Below are 25,045 nucleotides of genomic sequence, written 5' to 3'. Positions count from 1 at the left end.
CTAACCCGGGGCGTCGAGGTCACTTCAGTGATTTGGGAAAAGCACGTTGTATCCTTCATTACCCGGGAAACAAAGGATGCATTTCAAGCCCACATTTGAGAGAGCCTTCCAATTGGGACAGCCTTCATCACGCCACCGTGACGCAATCGGTCTTCGAATGCAACCTTCGAAGGATGCAGCCTCTGAATTGGAACTCAGCTGTTTCTGGTTTGCTTTTGTTTGATCTAGTAAGCACTTTCTGTATACTTAAATAATGCAACTGAACTATTATGCAACTTCCAAAATGCTTCCTGATGTTTTTATATGCCACTTTTCTGGCTACTTTATTCTTAAAATTCAGTCCCTTTCCTACCAGCCTCCCAAGATGATTCCAGATGATTCAACACTTCTGCTGTCAGCACATCATCCTCAAACTCCTTCTAACTTGGCTAACAACACGACTCATGACTCAAAATAAGGCGTGACAACCGGAAAGCAGCAAGATGCTAAAAAGAGCAAACAGAGTGGGTGCTGGAAGAAATGCCCCACTTTGAAAAAAAGAAGAAAGGAGAAAAGATATGAAAGACGCATCGAGACTCCCTTCAAATACGTAATACTGAGTGAAAAAGGATGGAATGGGAATAGGGAGGAGGGAAGAGGGGGTTGACTGATTCATCCGGTTTCATAGGCAATTTATTTTGATTCAGTGGAATAACAAACTCTCGAGGGGAAACCTGAGGAGAGGGAGCGAACATAATACAGGCCAGATATGGCTGATGACGTCAAAGCGGAAGAGAGCTGGATTCTCCATCTCAAACAAAGTAGGACAAAATACAGGGACACGCAGTTTGATTGTGTCAGACATGACATCCTTAAGGAATCCCTTCCAAGCCATGTCAGTCCTATTTCCAAGCGAACAAAAGAGTTCATTAATAATAATAAGCATACTCTTAGAGCGGACAAATGGATGTTGAAATATATTGACAAGAGGTCAGAGTATAAGTTCCCTCTGATTATTATGTCAATAGACAACATTCAACCAGCGTTCCTCTTTTATAAACAGAATCTGTTTGCTTTTGACGGCGCAGTGCGGATACCTATGGTGGCTTGTGATGATTGGCGGCTGTGAATATTCACAGGTTTTGATCTTTTTGAAGGGAATGTGGGAGGGTTATGAAATCCAGCCAGCCCACCGCCCATTGATAAACACTAGGAGGGATTCTCAGGCAGTTATGCAAGACATTAGTCATCTTGGCATGATTCATTTTGTCTCTCTCTCCTCACACTCCCCCGTTCGAAATCTTCTTCCGTTATTATTATTTTTTTTATGAGATGGAGGGGGTGCTGACCTCATTTTCAAAGGGATGCTATTCTGGGTCAGTGGAGGACAGACCAGTCAAATGCCCGTTCAGTGGTTCTCATGTGGTAGGTCTGTTCTCAAAATAAGTAAATATGTAAATTAATGATAATCAAACAATAAATTAATACATGTAATATATATATATATAGATAAATATTTTCAATAGGTTGTTATATTTGAAGAAAGAAAAAAATCTGAATACACAGTTACTTTTACTTTTAATTTTACAATTTGTCAGTGGAGAAAGACTTGTGATATAACATAGCATCTACCAAACGTGTTAAACCATGACCAAGATACTGCTTTATGACATCATCAATGCTTTATTGGATGGATGCATCTATGGCTTCTCAATGGATCCATTATTGAAAGAGTTTTTGCAATCGTCTCTACCTCAGTGGCACAGCATAAAGTAGATTTTTAGTGCAATGTCGCGTAAAATCATGCTATATTTTGTCTCTTGGAGTTTGTACACTTCTTTGTCTTTCCTGACAATACAGCGCTAAAAAAAATAAAAATCCGACTGCACTAGTTCTCTGTGCTCCTCAATCAATGACATCATCGTGCCTACGTCAAGCCCGAACCACTGCACTGGCATGTGCTCTGCCCCCCTTTTCCCAAAACGACCTGTCCTAATAAAAAAGCTTGCGTATGGAAAGGCTTTCCACATTTTTCCCAGTACTATCCCACCAATGGTTTGAAACGTTTTCAGCCAATATAAACCCACATCTTCAGACTCTGAATTGTGCTTCAAATCCATTTTTGCACACCAGCGTTTTCCCAAAATTCGTGGGATTTTGGGCAGAACGAGTGCACGTCTGTATTTCATTGCAACTTTGCCTTTGTACTGCGGTGCCTTTGCAATGACGTCATTAGCTCCCTCCTCTTCCTCACCGCTGATGAAGATGGGGGTGTGGATGGATGAAGCTGTGCTCGTCCTCTCTCGCCCTCCTTCATCTTAGTGATGCCCATTTTTCGCTATACACCCCCTCCCCTCCACACCCCAGTGCAGGCCGGGAATGTGAATAGAGAAGAAATTATATGAATGAATCAGCAGCCATTCTTAATCTCATCTCTTCTTTCTATCTCTTCTTTCCCCCCCCTCCCTCTCTCCTTCCATCATCTCAGTGAGAGAGAGAGAGAGAGCGGGGCTGTTGCCGTGCAGATTATGGACTGTAATCCTCAGGCAGTGTGAGTGTGGATGACAGAGTTCCCTTACCCCCCCCCCCCTTCCTCTACATCGAATGGCAGGCTGGATGTTTCAAGCTTGCACATGTAATGGCGACAGAAGCCACTAATACCTCCAGCATCCCTCCCTCCCTGAGCCACAGCCGCAGCGTGGAAGCTGCTGGTCCCTGAGCTTCAGCATCCATTCAGGAAAAAGTCAGCGGGAGGGGGGAAGGGGAGGTTCATATACCGCAGCATGCGTGTGAGAGTCGCATTGTGAATGGAAAGGTTGTGCGCCATTCACAAGTCAAATTTAAATTGAAGCAGCAAACAGGATGCATAAATGAATCTACATAGTCTATAAAATATATAAATTATACTATATATATACAAGTTACATATAAACCACTGGCCAAAAGTTAGGAATAATTATGATTTTTTGAAAGTAGTTTCTTATACACTCCAAGGCTGCTTTATTTTGATCAGTCAGATACAGTAAAACAGTAATATTGTGAACATCTATGTAGAAAACAGTTCTGCTGTTTAATATTTTTGTAGAAACGTGACATTTTTCAGCATTTCAAAAGTTCAAAAGAAAAGCATTTATTTGAACCAGAAATCGTTTGTTACTTTATAAATGCATTTACTGCCACTTATTTCAGTTTAATGTGTCCTTGTTTAATAGAAGTATTAATTTCTTACTCACTCGAAGTATCATGTGCCACTGAAAATTCAGCTTTGCCATCCCAGGAATAAATTATATTTTGAGTTTGAGTTCTTTTGAAATAATTTCTTTAAAGTGTAATAATATTTCATAATAATACTGTTTTATTTTTTATCAAATAAATGCTGCCTTGGTGAGAATAAGAAACCTCTCTCAAAAACATTAAAAATTGTAATTATTAAAATGAGTTCATTCCTGTGTGAGGTGCAAATTCAATTTCCAAATAATTCATGAAGGGAAGCTAATTCTTAAGTTCTACCAGAAAGACTCGGGAGAGTTATTTCAATAAACCATACATTTATTGACAGCTCAGCAAGCTGATAATCTACAAAGTCATTTGGCGTAGGCCCCGTCCGTAGTGCATAGTCCGAGAGTATCGGATCTGCAATTCCTGCCTAAAGATGAAGGCAGGGGCGCAGCCGACCCCCTCCTGGGAGGTATGGACGGGACCATCCTGGTGGTGGTGGGGAGGATGGGGGTAATCATCGCTTCAGTATCTGCGAACTCAAACATGTGTAAGTACCGTGCTTTTATACAATAAGCATAATAATATGATTGGATAGAAGTGAAGCAATAAGTGACGTAATAATTTCCCAGCAGAACTTATGCTAAAGCTTTCATTTCTGAATTTTACTCAACCCTGGAGAGAGAGAGAGAGAGAGAGAGAGAGAGAGAGAGAGAGAGAGAGAGAGAGAGAGAGAGAGAGAGAGAGAGATAGAGAGAGAGAGAGAGAGAGAGAGAGAGAGAGAGAGAGAGAGAGAGAGAAGAATGGAAAAGAGAGAGTCTGTGTAAAGAGAATGCATCTAGATTTAGACCACATTTTCTTCCTTTGTAAAGCAGAGCTAAAAATAATACCTAATGGATTCAACAGATATTAGCATTGAGTGTGGCTGACGAATCAAAGGAATGAGGGATGAATGAAAGCTTTTGAATAATGAAAGTAGGCAGACAAGCAAAAGAAAACGAATGGATGAAACAAATGACAGAGAAGATAAATCAGAGAGAATTTTGAGTTCAAATCCTGAATGAATCAACCATCAAGACTACCGTTTATAAAAAGAAGACCATCATAATGACCATTTTACATAATATTACAAAATGATTCTCAAATTTGATTGGCTGATCGCTGTGCATTAGTGGTGGGGATTTTGCACATTTACATTATTATGCCAGTGTGCAGCGACAAGTGGCTTTTTTTATAGCCTAAGTGAGTCATTTAGTCAATGATTTGTTCAACCACGCTGATTAATTTCAGGAAAGAAACAAGCAAACGGTCTTTATGGACAGATTCATTTAGATATTCACTGAACCAATGAGTCCAAAACACTGATTCTTTCATTGAACTGCCTTTGAGTGAGTTGTTGAATCATTCGCTCAACTGATTTGTTCAAAAACACTGGAACAAAACACCACTACTGTGTTGCTCTGAGACACACAATGGCATTGACTGAAACTATCCATTGATGGAGTAAAAAAAGGCCATAAAGGGCCATTCACAATGATAACTATAACGATAACTATATTAGAGTCCACACCAATGGATGATAATGTTCTTTTAATCATAAGTGCATGCTGCATGTGGTCTGCTGCTTTATATGCTCAAGGCTTTTAAAGTCGGGTAGATTATGATGGGCTAGTAATGTTTTTATTGTTCAACAGCAGTAAAACATTGTTCTGAATAAGGACACTACAACTTTATTGTTATCATTATTGTTAAGGCCTGTTCACATCAAGAACAATATAGTGATAGTACCAGTGAACTAGTGTCCACACCAACAGATGATAACGTTGGCTGTATTGGAAACTGTATACTTCCCTACTAACTATAATCGGCTAGTTGGTAAAAAAACTGTATGTGACAAAAGTAGTATGTCCAAATTCACAGTACTCATAAAAGAATAAGCAATATATCCCATGAGGCCACAGGAGAGGATTTGTGAATGGCAGTGAAGTGACACAACTGACTCTGGTAGGTCACGTGACAGTAACTACATCTAGTCTGGATTATATAATAATACTATACAGATTCATACAATATAGAATTTGTTTAGTGGTCGCAATATAGGCTACTTATTCAAAATAAGTACCTCAAAAGAACATGCAGCAGTTCTGTTTATTTTAATTGTGCGCTGCAGTTTTGTCATCTGCCACTTTAAATGCTTGAGCATTCTGATTGGCTGTTAATGATTTTATTGTTCATTAGCTGGACAAAACCGTTCCGAAAGTGATTCCGACTACATAAGCTTCTCTGTGATGTTATCGTTATAGTTGTGGTGGTGTGAACTCCGCTGTTCTCATAGAACTAGAACGATTTTTAAAGCTTTATCGCATTAGTTTTCGTCCTTGGTGTGAACAGGATTGAACTGTCAATACCGTGTCATGGCTACGGCTGAATGATATGATATTCATAACATCGGAAATCTTGCTCTTCTGATACGTAAATATGTTCTCTAAACCTAGGTTAAAAACTCTAGCTGTACAGAAACAACTGAGACTGTTCACTCAACAACAAAAACCTAGATATATAAAAAAGACTATTCCCCCATGACCAAGTACGCAGGTTTCCAAAAAAGGCGAGTCATAAAGTGATCTAACTTGGATGTAATGTAACACAGATGTACTGGAATCTATTGTGTCTTCGAGAAGTCGTACTGAGACTTGAACAAATCAGGCATTCTTGCTGCATGAAGCAATATAAATTCAGCCATGCACTGTAGGCTATGATTCATAACAAGCAAATAAATAAATCAGAGGAAAGGATATCTGTACACCTCGTTTTTTGTCACCCACAAACCTTCTTTCTCAGTGTCTCTTTGACATTAAAATGGCATGAGTTCCTTTATAAGCCGACACATAGTAATAGAAATGTCATTTAGGGCACAGTTGCTGGTGGCAGGGATGACATCATCCCTCGCTAATCCTGCGTCCTCTCAGCATGTCATTAAAAGCCAGTGGCTAGTGACCCTTCCGTGTCACTATTGACTGTCCACTCTGTGTTCACAGGAAGCTAACTGGCCTGATTCGGTTGAACAGACATGTTATCAGTCCCTTCCTGTTGGACATGTAACTGTTCTAGAGATTAAGAACAGATGCCATTGTGGTGACCTGGAGAAATAAGACGGAATGGTGTAGTTTCAGCACTTTCCATCAGAGGCTAAACTGGACCATGAACCAGCCAAATCTTGAGCCCTAAACATGATGTTAAATATTCACCAGGTGTGATCAAGTGCAAATCCTAATGTTTAAGCGCTCATGTGACGGGAGCCGTATTTCTTCTTTGGGTTCATTTTATTCATTACAGTAAGCTGTGAGAATTCATTCATGGGTTACCATGGATATTTCTGCCCCAAGGTTGATGATGTCAGGAGTTTGCTGTGGTGCATAAGATGATACATGCTGCCATCTACTGGACAGACTGCAGTATAGGATTCAAAAAAGGGTCATTTAAAGGGGTGGTTGAATATGATTTCACTTTTCTAACTTTAGTTAGTGTGTAATGTTGCTGTTTGAGCATAAACAACATCTGCAAAAAGATATTTTCTTTTAAAGAAATTGATTTTTAAGGACTACAACAAATGGCTGGTAGTAAACCCTAAAATTTACATAAACCCCGCCCCCGGAACGCGATTTATAGATTATCAAGACAGAATATGCTAATCAATGACTAGACGATAACTACACATAAGCTACATAAATTCATCAACTAACCATTCAGAAATGTTGTCTACATGTTGTCACTTCTTCTTGAGTCTCTCCATCTTTCTGACTCTGATTTGAACAAAAAAGGCGAAAAGTTTTTGAAATTTTCAATGCATGTTTGTGTGAGGTAAAAGGACACAAGTTGTTGTAGCTCCGCCCCCTGTGCCGGGAGCAGCAGCTCATTTGCATTTAAAGGAACAGACACAAAAACGATGCGTTTTTGTTCACCCTCAAAAAGTGACAACTTTAACATGCTATATAAAAATATCTGTGGGGTATTTTGAGCTAAAACTTCACATACACACATACTGAAAAGGGCATTATACCATCCCTTTAACAGTTGGAGAACACTGAGATCAGTTATACAACAATTGAAGAGTAAGAAGAGGAAGGATGTAAAGTGTTAAGTGTTTCTTTAATGGGGCTATAAGCAAACTTGTAGCATTACATTTGATTAATTTCATCTAAATTATTATTTAAAATGTATTTAAATAATTTCATCCTTTAAATCCAAGTTTCTAAAAAATGTTAATGTAATTTTACATTACCTTTTTCTTACAGTACCTTTAACATATTCAATTCACCGTGATACAGTTCAGTGTCAGCTATTGCTATATATTGTTTTACCCATTTTTAGAATGAAATGCTTTAATTTAAGAATTCATTTATATATTTGTGACTTCAAATGTGAGAATTTGAGGGGTAAATTTGCTCACTCAAAACAGTATCACTTTTAAAAGCCATTAAAAACAGCATGTAAAACTGTGAAAACAGTAAAAATTAAAAAAGAATAAAAGTTAACCCTGTAAAGCCTGGCATATGGAATATAGACACAAAACAATTATTATTGTTATTATTATTTAAATGGAACAGTTTATTGACAAATAGACAAACATTTAGACAATGTATGTGTATGCGGCGAGTCATAAAGTGTAAGTGTATGTGGTTTTTGTTGAGTATCATATTTGATACGTCAGGCCTTTATGGCTTATACAGAATGATATAGTGAGAATATGTAGCACTATATGCAATTTGTTGTATGCTGTTATTTATATATGACCAAAAAGTAAGATTAAAATTGAATAGCTTGAAATGTAAATAATCTTTAAGAGTATAACAGACTAAAACAAAAATGCATAGAAATATCAGCTGTCACTCTATATGTCCCTTAGTTTTATTAAATGCTTAGTTTTATGATAAAAGCTCTGTAGTTTTTACTGTGGGTGCAAAACGTATAATGCAATGCAATACAATGATGATTGAAAAATGTACAAATAATACATGTTCCTCAAAAGTCTGATCATATTTGATACTCACAATGATATTTTATCATGATATATCTAATTAACATTTTCTAATAAATTAGGAGTGGATAATAAAGTAAAGTTAAGTTGATTATCTTAAGCATCCATCTTAAAATATTACTAACAATATGTTTACTTTATAAAAATCATTAAAGATTTCATAACAAACAGACACGCGAACAACGACCTGAAGGTGGACGTTTTTAGAAGCCTTTGAAAAATATACTTAATAAAGTATAAACTATCAATCAGACGACAAAAGGCATGTATAATAGCATAACAGGTTTTTAAGCAAAGTTTTGATCATTAGAGGCCTTGACCAAAATGTGTTTTTGTGTTTCATAATTTTTTTGCCATTTTGGAAAAAGGCATCTACTAATAAACAAGTTAAGAAAATGTATGGGTGCATAAAAGTTATTTTAGTTTAAAAGGGAATGTTAGAGGCATTACAAAAAAGTCACTGTACTCAAGTCTTGTTTTTCTCTAAATCATGCTCAAAGCTAAATAGCTGCCCAGATGTTCATAAAATATTCTACTGTATTATTCTGTATTGTACTGCTGGATTATGTTCATTCTGAATTTAACCACTATGTTAACTGAGAAGCATTATACATCATGTAATCCCTGTCCTGTAGCAATATGAGCATGCAATGAATGCTCAAAATTGATGTTCTATGGAACTGTACAAAAGTTAGGATGTGGCCTGCATATCCATGTCACCACATGCAAACAACTCCACCGCAAACAAGACATAAATCAACTGCAAATCATATTAAGTTTGTGGAGGGGTTAGCATTAGTAGTATTCTCTCATTTCCTTTTCTTCATAGAAATCCCCCAAGACCCCCTTTTGCTTGGGGGCCTCTAAACAACATTACAGCTTGTCCATATGGAAACTCTGACCATTCTTGGCCAGTTCTATGAGAAACCAAAACAGTTTTTCATTTTAGCTAAGATCCCATTGGTTTAAGGGGAAATGGAATGAAACTGGAGAAATATGTTTGGTCTTATTTGATGTTAAATTCTTCTTAAATCACATTGATCTCCACTGTGTTTCTTTGAGGAATTTCCTCTGTGAACTGATAAAATATCATTCCTTATGTTTTACGTTTATGTGTTTGTCATATAAATGTTAAAATATCCCAGTTACAGAGTATTATATATCCACAAATATTATAAAGTACCATATCCCCACAATAATATATCCCATCTAATATATCTCCAAAATATCCCAGCCAGTTATAGAGTATTATATATCCCCAAAATATCCCAGTTATAGTTTATTATTTAGCCCCCCAAATATCCCAATTATAGAGTAGTTGTATCCCAAAACAGCCCAGTTATTTAGTATTATAGAATGTCAAAATATCCCCAAAAATATCCCAGCTATTGATGTGTATCCCAAATTACCCCAGTTATATATAGCATTATATTATATCACCAAAATATCTAAAAAATATACCAGTTACACAACCATTTTTTCTTAGTATTTCATTCATTCATTAATTTATATATAAATGCACATTACCTATATACATATATATATATATATATATACTGTATATCATTGACATATCTATAGTCAGTCAGTAAAACCATGTGAGGTTCATGTGAGTCAATCTACATCTAATTCGCATTTTCTGTGCATGAACGGTGCATCGATAAGGCAGGATTACAGACGACATGCTTAAATGAAAGAGTGTTTGTGTGGTATAGGCTGTGTTTCTGCCACATCTGAGTAAATTGATTTAACTCCCTCTTTCAGGGTCTGGACTCATGCATGTGGTCTACTCAATATTCCATAAGCCCACTCTGTTTTGCTCAAACGATCCCCTCACGAGACCATATCACTAGATTACAGAAGGTTATGGTGGGCAGTTTTTACACTATGTCCCAAGACTGTGTTTGAATTTAAGCTGATTTAAATGAGTACTTTTATTCAGCAAGGATGTATTATTAAATTGATCAAAAGTGACAGTAAAGACATTTATAATGTTACATTTCTATTTCAAATCATCAAAGAATCCTGATCAAAATGTATCACGGTTTCCACGAATATATTAAGCAGCACATTGATAATGATGTAAACAGAAATAAAAAAGAAATGTTAAAATAAGAAATGTTTCTTGAGCAGCAAATAATCAAATTTTAAATTTTAATAATATTTCAAAATATTCCTTTTTTTTACTGTATTTTTAATCAAATAAATGCAGCATTGTTTCGAAAACATAAAAAATTTAAAATATAATTATAATGACCTCAAACCTTGAACTGATTCATCCATAATATATGGATGTAATATATAATAATATATAATAATATAATATAATATAATTTAAAAAGGGAAATCTGGACAAGGGAAAGAAAAAAAGAAAGCATTTGCAATAATTAACAAAGGCTTGAGAGTCACCACTTTTAAGGCCAAAAAAAAAAAAAAAAAAAAAAAAAAAAAAAACCTTCTGTATATTTAGACGTTTGTCCAGCTGTTCGACATGGGGGGTTGGTGACCATGTTTGAAAAAGCAAAAGACACAAACAGAAAAATTCCAGGTGAAAAGTTACGAAAGTCACATCTCAGCATCTATTATATGATTCTGACCCTGTCAGCCAAGCTGTCACCTTTCACCCAGATTGTGATGAGTTTATAAGGGCTCTTTGAATATCTATTGATTGAAAGTATTTTATTTGGTTGTTGGCTGATGAGGGGGGCAGGATGAAAAAAGAGGTCACAGAGATCAATTGATTATTTTATGTATCAATCCAACAGACGAAATGCAAAGCCATAATGACAAGACCGTTTAAAAGGGAGCTGTTCTGACACACTACTAATCGATTATAATTGTGACAGTGAGAAGGCATGTAGAGCAAATAGGGTCAGAGCTGACATCATCAAAATGGCAGTTCATGTAATGATGATTCCACAAAACTGCCATCAATTTCCATGCTGGTCTAGGCTGATTCATGCTGGTTTAGTGCTATAGTCCAGACCAGCACTGCCATGTTCCTCCTCACAAGCAAATCTTGATGGGAATAGTTCACTTGTTTCAAACCTCAGTTTTTAGTTTTTACTAAATTTTTTAAATGAACTATTCCTTTAACCCATGGAGTTTTGCTGGTTAAAGGGATAGTTCACCCAAAAATGAAAATTCTGTCATCATTTACTCACCCTCAAGTTGTTCCAAACCTGTATGAGTTTCTTTGTTCTGCTGAACACAAAGGAAGATATTTGGAAGAACGTTTGTAATCAACAGATCTCGGTCCCCATTGACTTCCATAGTAGGAAAAAAATATACTATGGTAGTCAATGGGGACCGAGATCTGTTTGGTTACAAACATTCTTCCAGATATCTTCCTTTGTGTTCAGCAGAACAAAGAAACTCTTACATGTTTGGAACAACTTGAGGCAAAAAGCATGATGGCTACAAACGTATACAGCACTCCATGCCTCATAAAGAAAATTATTAACTGTGTTTCCTTACCATGTGACCGTCGATCACAAAACCAGTCACAAGTCGCACTGGTATGTTAGTGGCAAAAGCCAACAATACATTGTATGGGTCAAACATATCGAATTTTCCTTTTATGCCAAAAATTATTAGGATATTAAGTAAAGATCATGTTCCATGGAAGATATTTTGTAAATTTCCTACCGTAAATATATAAAACATTTATTTTTGTGAGTGAATGCAGGACAATCGCGAACATAAATGGACAACTTTAAAGGCGATTTTCTCAATGTTTCGATTTTTTGCACCCTCAGATTCCAGATTTTCATAGTTGTAAAGTTGTATCTCTGGCCAAATATTGTCCTAACATACCATACATCAATGGAAAGTTTATTTATTCAGCTTTTAGGTGATGTATAAATCTCAATTTCAAAAGATTTACCCATGTGACTGGTTTTGTGGTCCAGGGTCACATATTATTATTATATTATATTGTTCATTGATTTGAGAATTCTCAGTTTTTATTATATTTTTACTGTCAATAATGTTACTAAAAAAGACATATTTTATTATTATTAATTGTATTTCAAATCATTTTGATGGGAGAATGAGAAAGCATATAAAAACTGCTGTTTCTTTACCATATCTGGTCAAACATTAAATATATAAAACAAACACTAAATGTAATTTTACAGTCTATTTTGATTAACTTTAATTCATCCTGTGTTACTACAAAACAGATTAAAGAAGTTCAAGTAAGTTGACACTTTAACATATCTGTTCGGTTCTTGATAAATACTGGGTTGATTCCTTTTGTTTCTGCTTTACAAAGTGTCTTTTTCAGACTGGAGCATAGATTTTGATTTGCACCGCGTGTCTCCTGTTCCACTTGACGCAAAAGAACACCCCCTGGTCCTCCTCGTGCTCAGTCAGGGTTGGTTTGATCTGCCTAAAATCAACACAAACACTGGGAGCACTCGTGTGGTCTTGGGCCCTATCAGTGGCCGTATGGTCCTCAGGCTGGCACATGACTCCAAAACCCTTGGTCAAGCTGCCGATTACATAAATGCTTCAAAAGTTCAAGGCGCATGTAAAACACAGCTCTGGTTTCCTTGACGACCAGCAGACTGCAAAGGCCAGTGTCTCTCTCTCTCTCTCTCTGAACCTATCAGAAGTGTGGCCGCCGTCTCTCTCCAAAACCTACAGGTCAGCTATGCATCTCACGCAACAGGACCAAAAGCTTGACACTGTGTTAAGAAACCATGGAGCCACAGACTCAACTTTTGAAGTAAGTGCCAAAAAATGCTCTAAATAAAAACCGCTCAATTCTGAGGAAAACAAGTTTTATCAATTGCTGCTTGTTTCTTTTCATCACATGTGATTTTATAGAAAGCCTTGTTTTGTCAGTTTTAGTTACGAGCAAGGGGTATCACTTTACAGTAAGTTTTCATTTGTTAACATTAGTTCATGTATTAACTAACTTAACTTGAACTATTTACTCATTAATGAGCAATACATTTGTTCCATTATTTATTAATCTATGATAACTCTAGTTAATAAATATACAGCTGTTCATTGTTTGTTCATGTTAGTTCACAGTGCATTAACTAATGTTACCAAATACAACTTTTGATTTTAATAATGTATAGTGAATGTTGAAATTAACATTTACTAATAATGAACTGCACTTCTACTGCATGTGTTAATGTTAACGAATGTGAAACAATACTAGTGTATATTGTTTTCTGGAGCCATGTGGTGGATTATGGGTTAACATATCTGTGATATGTGACAGAATGCAACTGTTCAAACTGGATTCCAAATTTCTTAGGATAATTTTCAAATCATCATAACCATCTTGTCATAGTGGAATTCTGGAGCACTAACATGAGTAATCTGAGAAGTTAATAACAAATAATTTGTGGTCTTGGGAGACCATGAATGCTGGGCTTGTTGAGGTAATATTAAGCCAATGGTTTAGAGAAATTCTTGTTGCCACCACATTATGTATTATTAATATGCTTTACAGGGCCAGTAACACACATAGGCCTAACCGCAAAATCAGAAAAATGTCATATGCAATGAAACTGCATATGAAGTTCAGTTTTAAATGATTAAGTCTGATTCCAATATGATGTAAGAAAAATTATTTCCGTAATCAGGATTACAACACTACATTTATATTGCAGAATATCCTACAGTTATTGAAATAAAATCACATTGTAAAGCATAAACATATATCATTTATTTATTTATTCATTCTCTGATAATGCGTCTTTAATAATTAAGTTTATTATTCATTCATTACAGATATATAGGCTATGGGTTAAAAAATGTATGTAATAGCCTACTTTTTGGGGGGCTTCGTCCATAAAAGAAAGCATTATTATAAAATATAGCATAACAGATATGAATAAGTTTAGCTCTTGTCAATTTGTTTCATATGTTGTGGAGGGAAAGGCTGATAAAGACCAGAGTAATTTAATTACGGACTGAAAACAGATTTAGAAAGGTCAAATGGCTTTGGGGGAAACAGTGGGACACCATCTTGTTGTTTTAGATAAACACACTACTTACTTCCTTAAGTGCAAAAAATAGACACCAAAGTCCAACAATAACCAACACTCCTCCCTCAACCAGCTTTTAATATTTTGCAGATATAGGCCAACTGGGTTTTATGAGGGATCAGTCACCATGTGGAATTTCATGTCATGAGCAACTACATCATTGATTAAACGTTTACATATACAACAATCATAACTGCAAACCTAAACAAAGCATTAGTCAAAAAACAGTGCATAACAACACAGCCTGGTTGTGAGGTAGGCTACTGTGAATTCTGTGACTTATATGTAGGCTACTTAAATTAATAGCCTATTATATTTAATAAAAAATATAAGTTACAATTTGTCCAGACTAATGGAGCCTTCACGTGCTATGGTAATTATGGTAAATACCTAAAGCCGACGTGGAAAATGCACATGAACACCCCCTCATGTGGTATTTTCCACTGGGCAGCTGGTAGAATATTTTGATGCACGAGTTGCCGAGATAAGATAACCTTTGACCTTTTCAAAATGGCGGAGAGCAACGCACATGGCAACGCAAGAGTACTACATTACGACAACAAAATCACTTGAACACAACACACTGGTAAATACAAGTTCATAAGTGGAAAATATCATCTTTTCCATAGCACGTGAAGGCTCCTGGAGACAGCGGTGCTAGACCCGAGGCCTAATAATGTGAATGAAATTCCCACCAACTACCACTGCGAGGCGGCAGCGAAGCGTGAATGCATAGGTTTTTCATTTGCATTCATATCCTTAATGGCGGATTTGGTGTGTTAGACGTGACTGGATGCTGGTACAAACAACATCAGAGCTTGAAACAGAAGCATGGTTGCGTACGAAACGAGCTGAGTGGATTTAAATGCCACACATACAGTACGCAAAAATGATAATCTTGTTGGGAAAGCAGAGGGTTTTATAAGTGATTTGCTTTCAACACCAACGGTGTCGATATGAACCAGAAGGTATTATATTATATTCCATTCAGAAAAACCTCGTCAGTCGAGGGGGGGATGTAAAAATAAATAAAAATAAAATAATACTTGCATCACAAACAATAATTATGTGTAGGCTATTGTGATTGTCAAAACATTTAGTTGCCAAACTAAACATAATTTTATTAAGTTTCGTGACAGCATGGTCAATTGGTGTAGGCTACTGCCTTTATTATTGCTTGATACAAATTTTACAATTTCAATTTAATTCTTGTGGTTTTATTCCGATCTTGATTCAATTTGGATACGTATCAGGTACAGTAGTGTTAATTTTTCTCAAGAAAGAAAATCTCACCTAATGCTGTAAAACATAGGCTATAGAGTCCTGTCAGCTGGTATAATTAAAGGTTAAAAATAACAACTCAAATTAAATATAGGTCTAATGATTTTAGTTAATGAACTAAATATTTCAACTAATATTTTAATGATATAAGTAAAAAATATAAGAAATATATAATATAGTGCACATATTTAGCAAAATACTCTTTTTTTAGAGTATTAAATACTCAAATATTAATACAAAATATATTTAAAAATAAAAAAATTTCCAGCCAACTTACGTGCTATGGTCATTAAATGGCTTTCCTGAGGTAAATGTAACATTATGTGACTTAGCCTACTCCAGCTATTTTATTGACCTCTTTCCACTGTTGAAAAACACTGATTGCTCGATATTAGCTAGCTAGCTAGCTTATTTCTTTTTATTTATTGTTCAGACATTATGTCTGGTTACCAAGCCTGCCTAGTCTGTTTATTTGTTAATCTGTCTGTTTGACTGGCTAACTGGCTAGCTACAGTTTCAATGACTGCCAGTACATCTGTCTATCTACCTGTTAGTCTGCCAGTCTATCTGTCTGTCTGTCAGTCAGTTTATCTGTCTGTCTGTCAGTTTATCTATCTATCTATCTATCTATCTATCTATCTATCTATCTATCTATCTATCTATCTATCTATCTATCTATCTGTCTGTTAGTTCACTCAAAGCTGAAAATTAATCTGTCATCTTTTGTTGTTTTAAATATCTTTTGTTGTAAAAATGTCTTCCATGGAAAACACAAAAGTATTATGTTATTTAGACATCATCAGTCACCATTTACTGTTGTTGCATCTTTTTTCCCCATTCAGTTACAGAGATGGTGACTGACACTGTCGTTCTGCTAAAAAATGTTCTTTTGTGTTCCTGGACAGGTTTGGAATGACATGAGCTAAGTAAATGATGACAGAAGTTTCATTTTTGGTGAACTCTTCCTTTAAGACATCATCAATCTCACCTTATAATGACTTTTTCGTTCACGCACGGATGAATCATTATTCCTTCATTTTAAAGAGATGCTATGTATTGAAATTGACCTGAGGATATGTAGCTTATGAAAAGAAAAGAGCAAACTCCTTAAAATCATTCATACATGCATATGCACTGGACTGAATCGCGTTAAATCAAGTCATTGTTTGCTGTATCGTATAGCCTATCCCCCGTGAGGTGCTCTGGCCTATTTTTCTTAACTGCAGATCAACCACAGAACAAACACTGTTTAAAAGGCCCATTATTTGGCTGCATGCATGCTCATCTGAATGAACTTCTCAATGAGCATGAAGCGAAAGGAAAAGGGGTGATTGGGAAACTCATTGACTTGAATGAGTCACATGAGAAAGTAAGTATTTGGAAGGAGAGTTATGAAGATGAGACTGGAATGCATTAATGTGGTAGTGTGTTCCTCTGAAAATGAACCAGTGGTGTTTTCTTCTAGAAGGCACAGAAGACAGAGCCTCCTGAAAATAATTAGTGTGACATAATTTAAGAAGAAGAAGAATTTTCTAAAATAAAACTAGTGGATAAAGTTTCAGAGGGATGTAGTATCTCTTTTGCCTCAGTTGAGGGGGTTATTGCAAAAAAAATAATAAAAAAAAAAATAGTGAAAGGTCACATAAGATGAGGCAGTGCCTCCTCGTCACTGTCATTGGCTGATTATAATGTTAGCAGGATAATGCTGACCTATCATGTTCACATCCACTTGGCAAATCAGCCTGCAGACAAAAAACAACAACCTGATGCAACATTGTGAAAGTAGCCCAATTCCACTGGAAAACCGCAGACTTGGCAACACTGTGATGCTGGGCAGAGCAAGATATTTTTTCTTTCAATACTGAAAATATTTTAGGAATTTAATTTGATTCAATTATATAAATTAGAATTAAATAAGAAAATAAAGATGGCCAGTCTTATTCCTTCATTTACAAAAGTATATTTATGCTTCAATAGTAAGGAGCCCCTAAAGGGACCTTTGCAAAAAGAAAAAATATACAGTCTTTCGAGAGCGCACAAGAAACTATTCTCATGCGTTAAAATTTCCGGTTTATGTAAACTATAACCCATTTCCATTGTGCGTCACTGCCATCTTCTATGAAGAAAATTACAACATGGATGCACATGAATTATTAGAGATAATATTTGCTAAAAATTTGGCTTTTGTTAGGGCAGTACCTATAATATCAAGGCCTTTTGTCAGCTTTTACATATCCTTCGTGGCACGAAATGGGCTGATGGCGCAATACGGCTGCCATCCCATTATCCCATAATCCGCCTTGGTTTCTCTTGAGAAAAATATACATATTTGGCTATATCCATGTCCAGTATATCCAGGGTTCAGTGTGTCATTTCCCTCATGTCATCTTTACTGAAATGCTGCCTTATAGTTTGCCAAAATGGTCACTTATGAGGTCCCATAAGTGTTAAGATGCTGCAGAGAATAAAGCAGCTGCCTAGGTTCTGGAACAGAGGTTTTCTCGGAACATTAAAGGTCTCCATATCTTGTTTCTCTGAAGGATTCAGTGGTTATCCCTTTGCTCTCTTAATTAACCTCAATGCTGACTCTTCTTAGATGCTGGAATAATCCCCACTACCTTCAGATTTCAGATGGCAGCAATGACCCTGAGAAGAACGTTATCACTGAACCCCGTGCTGACAGTTTGGAAGAGGGCCTGGACCCAAGGCCCGATGGCAACCTTATCTACTCCATCAATGATCGCCCACCCTGGTACCTCTGCATTCTTCTGGGTTTCCAGGTGAGACACAACATGAAACAAATCTCTAGTTAGCCTTTTTGAGAAAGGCAGCTTAACCCCAACCACAAAGACATCTCTTCTCAAGCGAACAGGTCTTTCCTGATTTAACAACTGACCTTTAATGGGTTTCTTGGTTAAACTGAGCTTGAGGGTAGAGTTCTCCTCATTGCATGCCAAGAAAAAGGTGAGTAAACATCTGGATGGTAGAGTTGCCTTGAAGGGCATGAGCAGAGTGACTAAAGATAAGGTTAACTCCTTAATACACAGGAATGTTGAACTGAAGCTTGGTCGCATCTGATATTTCACAGATCCGCTTTTTTACGTTTCATGTTTTTGCAGATGAAATATAATGATAAAAATATAATAATTTTTTTCAGGTTAGATACTGATTTCTAATCATTCAAACCACTTTATCTAAACCTCTCTGCTTAATCGTCGGTTGCTCATATCTGGCATGTTTGTAGTTTTATTTTTTTATTGTGAGTTTGTAGTTCTAATCGAATCCTCGTCTAACACCCAATGGGTTGTGGGCTATATTAGCTATTGAGTGTGCATGGATCTTCACTTACCGGTATTCTAACCGAAAATAGTAGACCATCCGGGTATTTTTGGAATACTCACTTTAACATGCTATGATTTGGGACTCATTTTAATTTCCAGTACTATTTATGACGGATAGTATGCGGATGGTACCAGTCTAGATATGATCCAATTTTGCAGTTCACAAGCTTAACATTTAATATGAATCTTTTGGGTATATTTCAGTTACCCTTTGCATTTTGCTTACATAGCTTAAAGGGATAGTTATTCAAATGTCAATGGTATTCAAAACTGTTTGTTTACCAACGTTCTTCAAAATACCTTCTTTTGTGTTCTGCAGATGAAAGTCATACAGGTTTGGAATGACATGAGATGAGAAAATGATGACAGATGATTAATTCAAATTTTTGTGTGAACTATCGCTTTAAGGTTCATTCCAGCCAAGAACAAAAACTATTACAACAACTATAATGCTAACTACAATAGTGTCCGTTCGCACTAGTGGACGATAACGCAATTTTTTTAAGCGTGCACTATAGCTTTAGTTCATTAACTGAAAAAAAAATCGGTCTGAAAGTGATTCAAATGATATCTTTCCTCTCTGCCGTTGTACATATTGTTGGCATGGTCTCCGCTAATTTCTTAAGGTACGGTCACATTAGCAAAACATTATCCATTATCTATTGTCAATAGCGTAGGTCACACAGAAATGAGTTTAAAACCAAGCAGCTTTTGTTGATCAAAAGTTTGTTGATTTTGTTGGATTCCTAATGAAATGCAACAGTTTAAAACATTTTGTTTATGGTTATCATTCTTGGTGTGAACAGGAGTTCACAGTTTCCGTTTTGTAAATGGTCTCTTTCATTTCAAACCACCAATTCTCATTAAAAACGAATGACTTCTGGTTGCTTTGACACCACTAATCCTCATCGTCAGCCTAAGCGCCTTAAGGCTTCACTGCCACTCTTGACCCTGTTATTCCTTATTATATGCATCTGATGTTTAGGTGAGGGGAATATGAGCCAAAGCATTCCACTTACTCGTCCTGATGACACATGGAGATCAAAGGCAACTGGGTGGGGGGAGAGAAAGGTCAGCAAGGTACACAGGGGACTCGCATTGACATGTGAGGTAAGATGATGTGCTGAGCGTAAAGAGGAGTACAAAGAAGAAATCTCACTCCTCCAGCATGCTCTCTTTCATCTCTCTGGTGTCATGGAGGGGAGGAAAAGGCAGGGAGAGACCTGGTATTTCATGTCAGCACAGACTCCCTTGGAGCCCCCAGCCGTTTCTGCTTTCATTACCGGTGTTTTTATGCTAATGCACGTCCCTATAGGGTTATGAAATTGTAAATTCAATTCAAAACTGTTTTACCCGCTCTGCTCTACTTGACTTCTGGGGGAAGGCAGCTGTGAAAGCATAAACTATAACAGCCGAAAAACAATAAAACAACAGGAATTTAAGTGTGGATAACATAAAGCATCAAACTGTACACATTTATTTCCATACCTCTCCTGCTGTATAAATAGTCTCCCGTGCACCATCTCCGTATCCGCACCGTAATCTCCCATCAAAGCTGCTGAGCATTCAGGCAAGTTTAACTTTTTCTGAGCCTGACAAATTTATGAAGCTTACTGGTGAGAGTAAAGAGGTGCTATATATTCACAACAGATAGGCCAACATCTGTCTTCCATTTCTCGCACGTCTCCCTGGCTTAGTCAGGCCGGATTTAAGATTTGCTACATTTTTTGTGATCATCTGTCTTAGATTGGGTCTCATCCCGCATAACAAGCTGTTTGCGATGAACCTAAGCCCGGTGTCATCCATGGTAGCTCTTCATACCCATTTCTTGCGTCACACAGCATTACATACTGGCATTTGGTGGCATCCTGGCAATTCCTCTCATCCTGGCTGAGCCGTTGTGCATCAAAGAGAACAACGCTGCCAAAAGTCAACTCATCTCTACCATCTTCTTCGTCTCGGGACTTTGCACCTTGCTACAGACCACCTTCGGGACCAGGTATGGGGATTAACATTCCTCAATGTGTGATAAGTTATATACACTGCCTGGAAAAAAATGCCTTCACTCTTAAAAATTTCATGGATGTTAAAGGTTCCATAAACCAATGAGGTTCATTCTCGTCTGTTACGCAGCACGTTTGAGATTCCTCAAGAACCAATGAGGTTCATTCTCATGTGTTACGCATGACGTTTGAGGTCCTCAAGAACCAATTAGGTTCATTCTCATGTGTTATGCATCACGTTTGAGGTCCTCAAGAACCAATTAGGTTCATTCTCATGTGTTACGCATGACGTTTGAGATTCCTCAAGAACCAATTAGGTTCATTCTCATGTTACGCATCACGTTTGAGGTCCTCAAGAACCAATTAGGTTCATTCTCGTGTTACGCAGGACGTTTGAGCTTCATCAAGAGGTTTGTTCTCTCTCGTCAAGCAAGTCCGTTTGAACTTCTGTTTATGTTCGCTGATCAATGTTTATATGTGAATAAAAGCCTAAATTCAATCTGTTCCACAATATAAAGCTATCGTGTCTCTTCAGAAAATTTGGACAAAACTGCTAAATTTTTATGGATTCGTTTTACGATCTCTTTATGAACTTTTTGAAGCATCAAAGTGGTAGTTGCGCAGCTGCCAATAGAGGGACAGAAAGCTCTCAGATTTCATCAATAAAATTTTCATTTGTGGGTTAACAATCCCTTTAACATCCATGGAATCTTTGAAATGCACAAAAAGGTTCTTTATAGTGGAAACTAAACTCTTTGCACTAAGAAAATAATGGTTATTTTAAGCATGTTCACTGAAAGGTTGAACCTTTCAGTGAATAAAGCATTTTATTCTAGCTTCATGCATTCTTTTTTTATCAACAATTGAATGTGGGTAAGTTTCATTTAAAAAAAGTGCCAATCATGTTTTTGTCAAAGACTACATCCGAATTAGATTCAGAACGATGATCAAAACATAGATCCAGTAGATCTCATTCATCAACACCGCGTCATTTTACATGTGCATAAGCACTGCTTCAATCGCTTGTTGTTTCTGCTTCTTCTCCTGTGTTTTGATCCAGAGATATTGTACTATATCAAAATATGTGTAATAGTTTGCATAACAGTGAAAACATGGATTGCCAGAAAATTCTGTCAATGGCAGGGAAAGAGTAAAGAGTTTAGAGTCGTAATAGTACAAAACATATGAGTATTGGTGTTGTCCATACAATGAAAATCAACAACATTGAACACTGACTGAAAAAAACATCTGTAGTTATGTTCCATAGAAGAAAGAAGTTTGGAATGACATGAGAGTGAATAAATAATCACAGAATTTACATTAAATAAATTTACAGAAGTACATTAAAATCAGTCTGGCTCTCGTCTTTTCAGCCGAGACCTTTGCATTCAATGGTTTTTATGTACTCCATAATTCAGTGAAAGGAATATATTGATGTTTTGCATGACTCCTGCCAATGTTTTTATGATTTAACTGACATAATGAATAAAATAGCCTCATTCTTTATGACTTTGCAGGTTGCCGATCCTCCAAGGGGGGACGTTCACATTCATCACCCCGACCTTGGCTATCCTCGCCCTCCCCAAGTGGAGATGCCCAGACATGAGTGCCACCGCTCAACCGAACACCACAGATTCTGCAGCCCTCCTCGTGGATGGCGACGAGGTGTGGAAGGTCCGCATCCGCGAGGTACTGTAGGAAATATTATTTCAAACCTGAACCTAATTGCATCATTTGAAACAAGTGTGTTTGTTCTTAGCTGCGTGTCATGTGCCAAAAGGAAATGTGTGTCAAGAGCAAAAAAAAAAATGATGACAGATTGACAATAATGTTCCACTATGTGGAAAGTGAGCACATACATTTTAGTGAGTTTTGGAGACTCGCAAATCTTTACGAAACCTCATCCAAACTGAAATCGTTGGAAGCTTTGTAAGCGAATTCAATCCTCGTAGTGATACTCTCATTGAACTTTTAAAGACATTTTAAATGGCAAAAGCTCCACAAGAATGAAATATAAGAAAACGTTGTTGATATGTATACGTTGATATGTATAGTAAAACCGTTGTATGTGCGTTAAATATCATTAAACCAGTTTGATTTCATTTATATTAAATGCAATACAATTCATAAAAAGTATTGATAAACATTTGCACGCCTCTAAAGATTTTCAAATGTAAAAAGGGTTTGATTTAAATTGTAATTATCAGTAATGTACAAAAATGTAAGAATGCTCTTATACCTGTACTTATGAATACTAATGAGATCATGTTGAACTATTGTCTGCTCATTTAAAATAATGAGTGTTGACTGTAAAATTAGATCATTTTTTGTTACTGTAATAATTTTACCTTGTAAAGTCTCAGATGTGAAGAGCAGCTTTTGTCTTAAGGAGGTTACAAAAGGAAAAACTATCATGTTTAACATCTAAATGACCAGATATTTTCAATCAGAGGCATTTTTAAGCTTTAAGGTCAGTTTTAAGTAATGCAAAAATATATTGATGTCCTTTGTAAATTATCAGGAGGCTTTATAGTTATTCAGTTGTATAGGGTAATCTGTAAAATCTGTACATTTACAATAAATGGAGAATGGAATGGAATGAATGCATATAACAACCTATATGAGGTGAGCCCAGTACTAAATCAAGGAGTTAATTATTGTTATTATTTTGAAAATAGAAATGACCAGGTCGTATATATGAGATGTCGTACTGGTCACTCAAGACTCGCTCATTCATATTTATTGTGAGGGGAAGAGAAACCAGTTTGTGATGTATGTAAGAATTTCTTGAATGCAAAACATATTTTAATAGAATAAATGGAACGTGCAGGAGATAACCAGGGAATAACTCACAACAAAACGTTAATGACGCGAAACACAGAACTCAGGCAACTAAGGAATTAAATACTTAAATTAAAGACAGAGAAATCAAGGTAAAACAGTACATGTGCACAGCTAATTAACAACCAAAGAAACTAACTAGGAACACAGACAGACAGGGAAAACCTAAACTCAATGAACGTACCTTGTTTCATGAATAAATATCTACAATTTTCATATATTTTCTCAGAACATTCTGACCATTTTTTCACATCCCGTAGATCCAGGGTGCTATTCTAGTGGCCTCAATGCTTCAGCTTGTCCTGGGCCTGTCGGGTCTTGTGGGGCTAGTGCTAAGGTTCATCGGGCCGCTGGCCATTGCTCCCACCATCAACCTCATCGGACTGTCGCTCTTCATCCAGGCTGGACAGAAGTCAGGAGCTCACTGGGGAATTGCTGCTCTGTGAGTTACTGCAGAATTATGAGTCACTAATCTGTATTTCTAATTGTGTATGGCTTTCGTGTGGCTCTCACAATGCAAGGCCCCTTTAAAAACAAAACACCCTCAGGGTTGAGTGTTTATCTGTACAGATCAACCCTCTTCAGTGTTTTCATTTAAATGATAAAACATCGCTCAGATCCTTTGATGAAAAAAACGCTGTTCATTACTCATCCTCAAGCATCCCTAAGAGAATACATTAATCCTGCCATTGGTTTGAGCGACTCGCCCCTCAGACCCTCCCTGTCCAGGTGCCTCAGAGTAAACAAAGGTTTAAGGCACATATGTGTGTGTGACCCATAGGTCACATAGTAAACATCTCATCTTAAGCCCTGTAAATAAGATTCAGGTTGTGGCAGCCTTAATTAGTGTACAAGACAAAAGATGTCTGTTTGTTTGAACAAATAACATGTTGATTTTTGTGTGTTTTTGCTGATATACTTTTATTTAATTCAGTATCAAATTAAATCCAATCCTTATTCATAATCCTCTTCTCCATTCTCGTCCAGTCCTTAATCTGATCCTCACTAGTCTTAATCTTAAACTTTACCTATACACCATATATAATATGGCAACCTTTGTTGTTAAAGTGAACCAATTGAATTAGAATAAAAAACCTGAATCGTATACACATTAAAATTATGGTTTAGTTGAAAACTATGGATTATTGACATTTTGTTCTTGAAGAGAAGATTACGTTTAAAGCAGTCCAATCAGGGTTTACACGTGGCAGATACTTGGAAAGAATTTGATTTTGCTTTGCTGGACCTACAAAACAGATAAAACCCATACAGAAATGTAATATATGTCAATATATGTAAATTACATATATAATGTTAGTGCCCATGTATGTCTGC

At 36.6% G+C, this 25,045-nt stretch overlaps 1 protein-coding gene across 1 annotated transcript in view; it reads left to right on the top strand.

Annotated features, from left to right (window-relative positions):
- Positions 1-12,697: 12,697 nt before the first annotated feature.
- Positions 12,698-25,045, top strand: part of LOC311282819 (solute carrier family 23 member 1) — a 37,251-nt gene continuing 24,903 nt past the window's right edge. Inside the window, exons 1-5 of the mRNA XM_084396854.1 lie at positions 12,698-12,965; positions 18,150-18,305; positions 20,708-20,865; positions 22,387-22,558; positions 23,971-24,152. Of these exons, the coding sequence (XP_084252980.1) occupies positions 12,744-12,965; positions 18,150-18,305; positions 20,708-20,865; positions 22,387-22,558; positions 23,971-24,152 (890 nt within the window). The 5' untranslated portion in view covers positions 12,698-12,743. The remainder of the gene's footprint in view (positions 12,966-18,149; positions 18,306-20,707; positions 20,866-22,386; positions 22,559-23,970; positions 24,153-25,045) is intronic.

The sequence above is a fragment of the Rutilus rutilus genome, assembly GCF_951802725.1.
Source record: "Rutilus rutilus genome assembly, chromosome: 23".
NCBI lineage: Eukaryota > Metazoa > Chordata > Actinopteri > Cypriniformes > Leuciscidae > Rutilus > Rutilus rutilus.
Note: the sequence above shows the minus strand (reverse complement) of the source record. Positions and strands in the feature narration are given on the sequence as shown.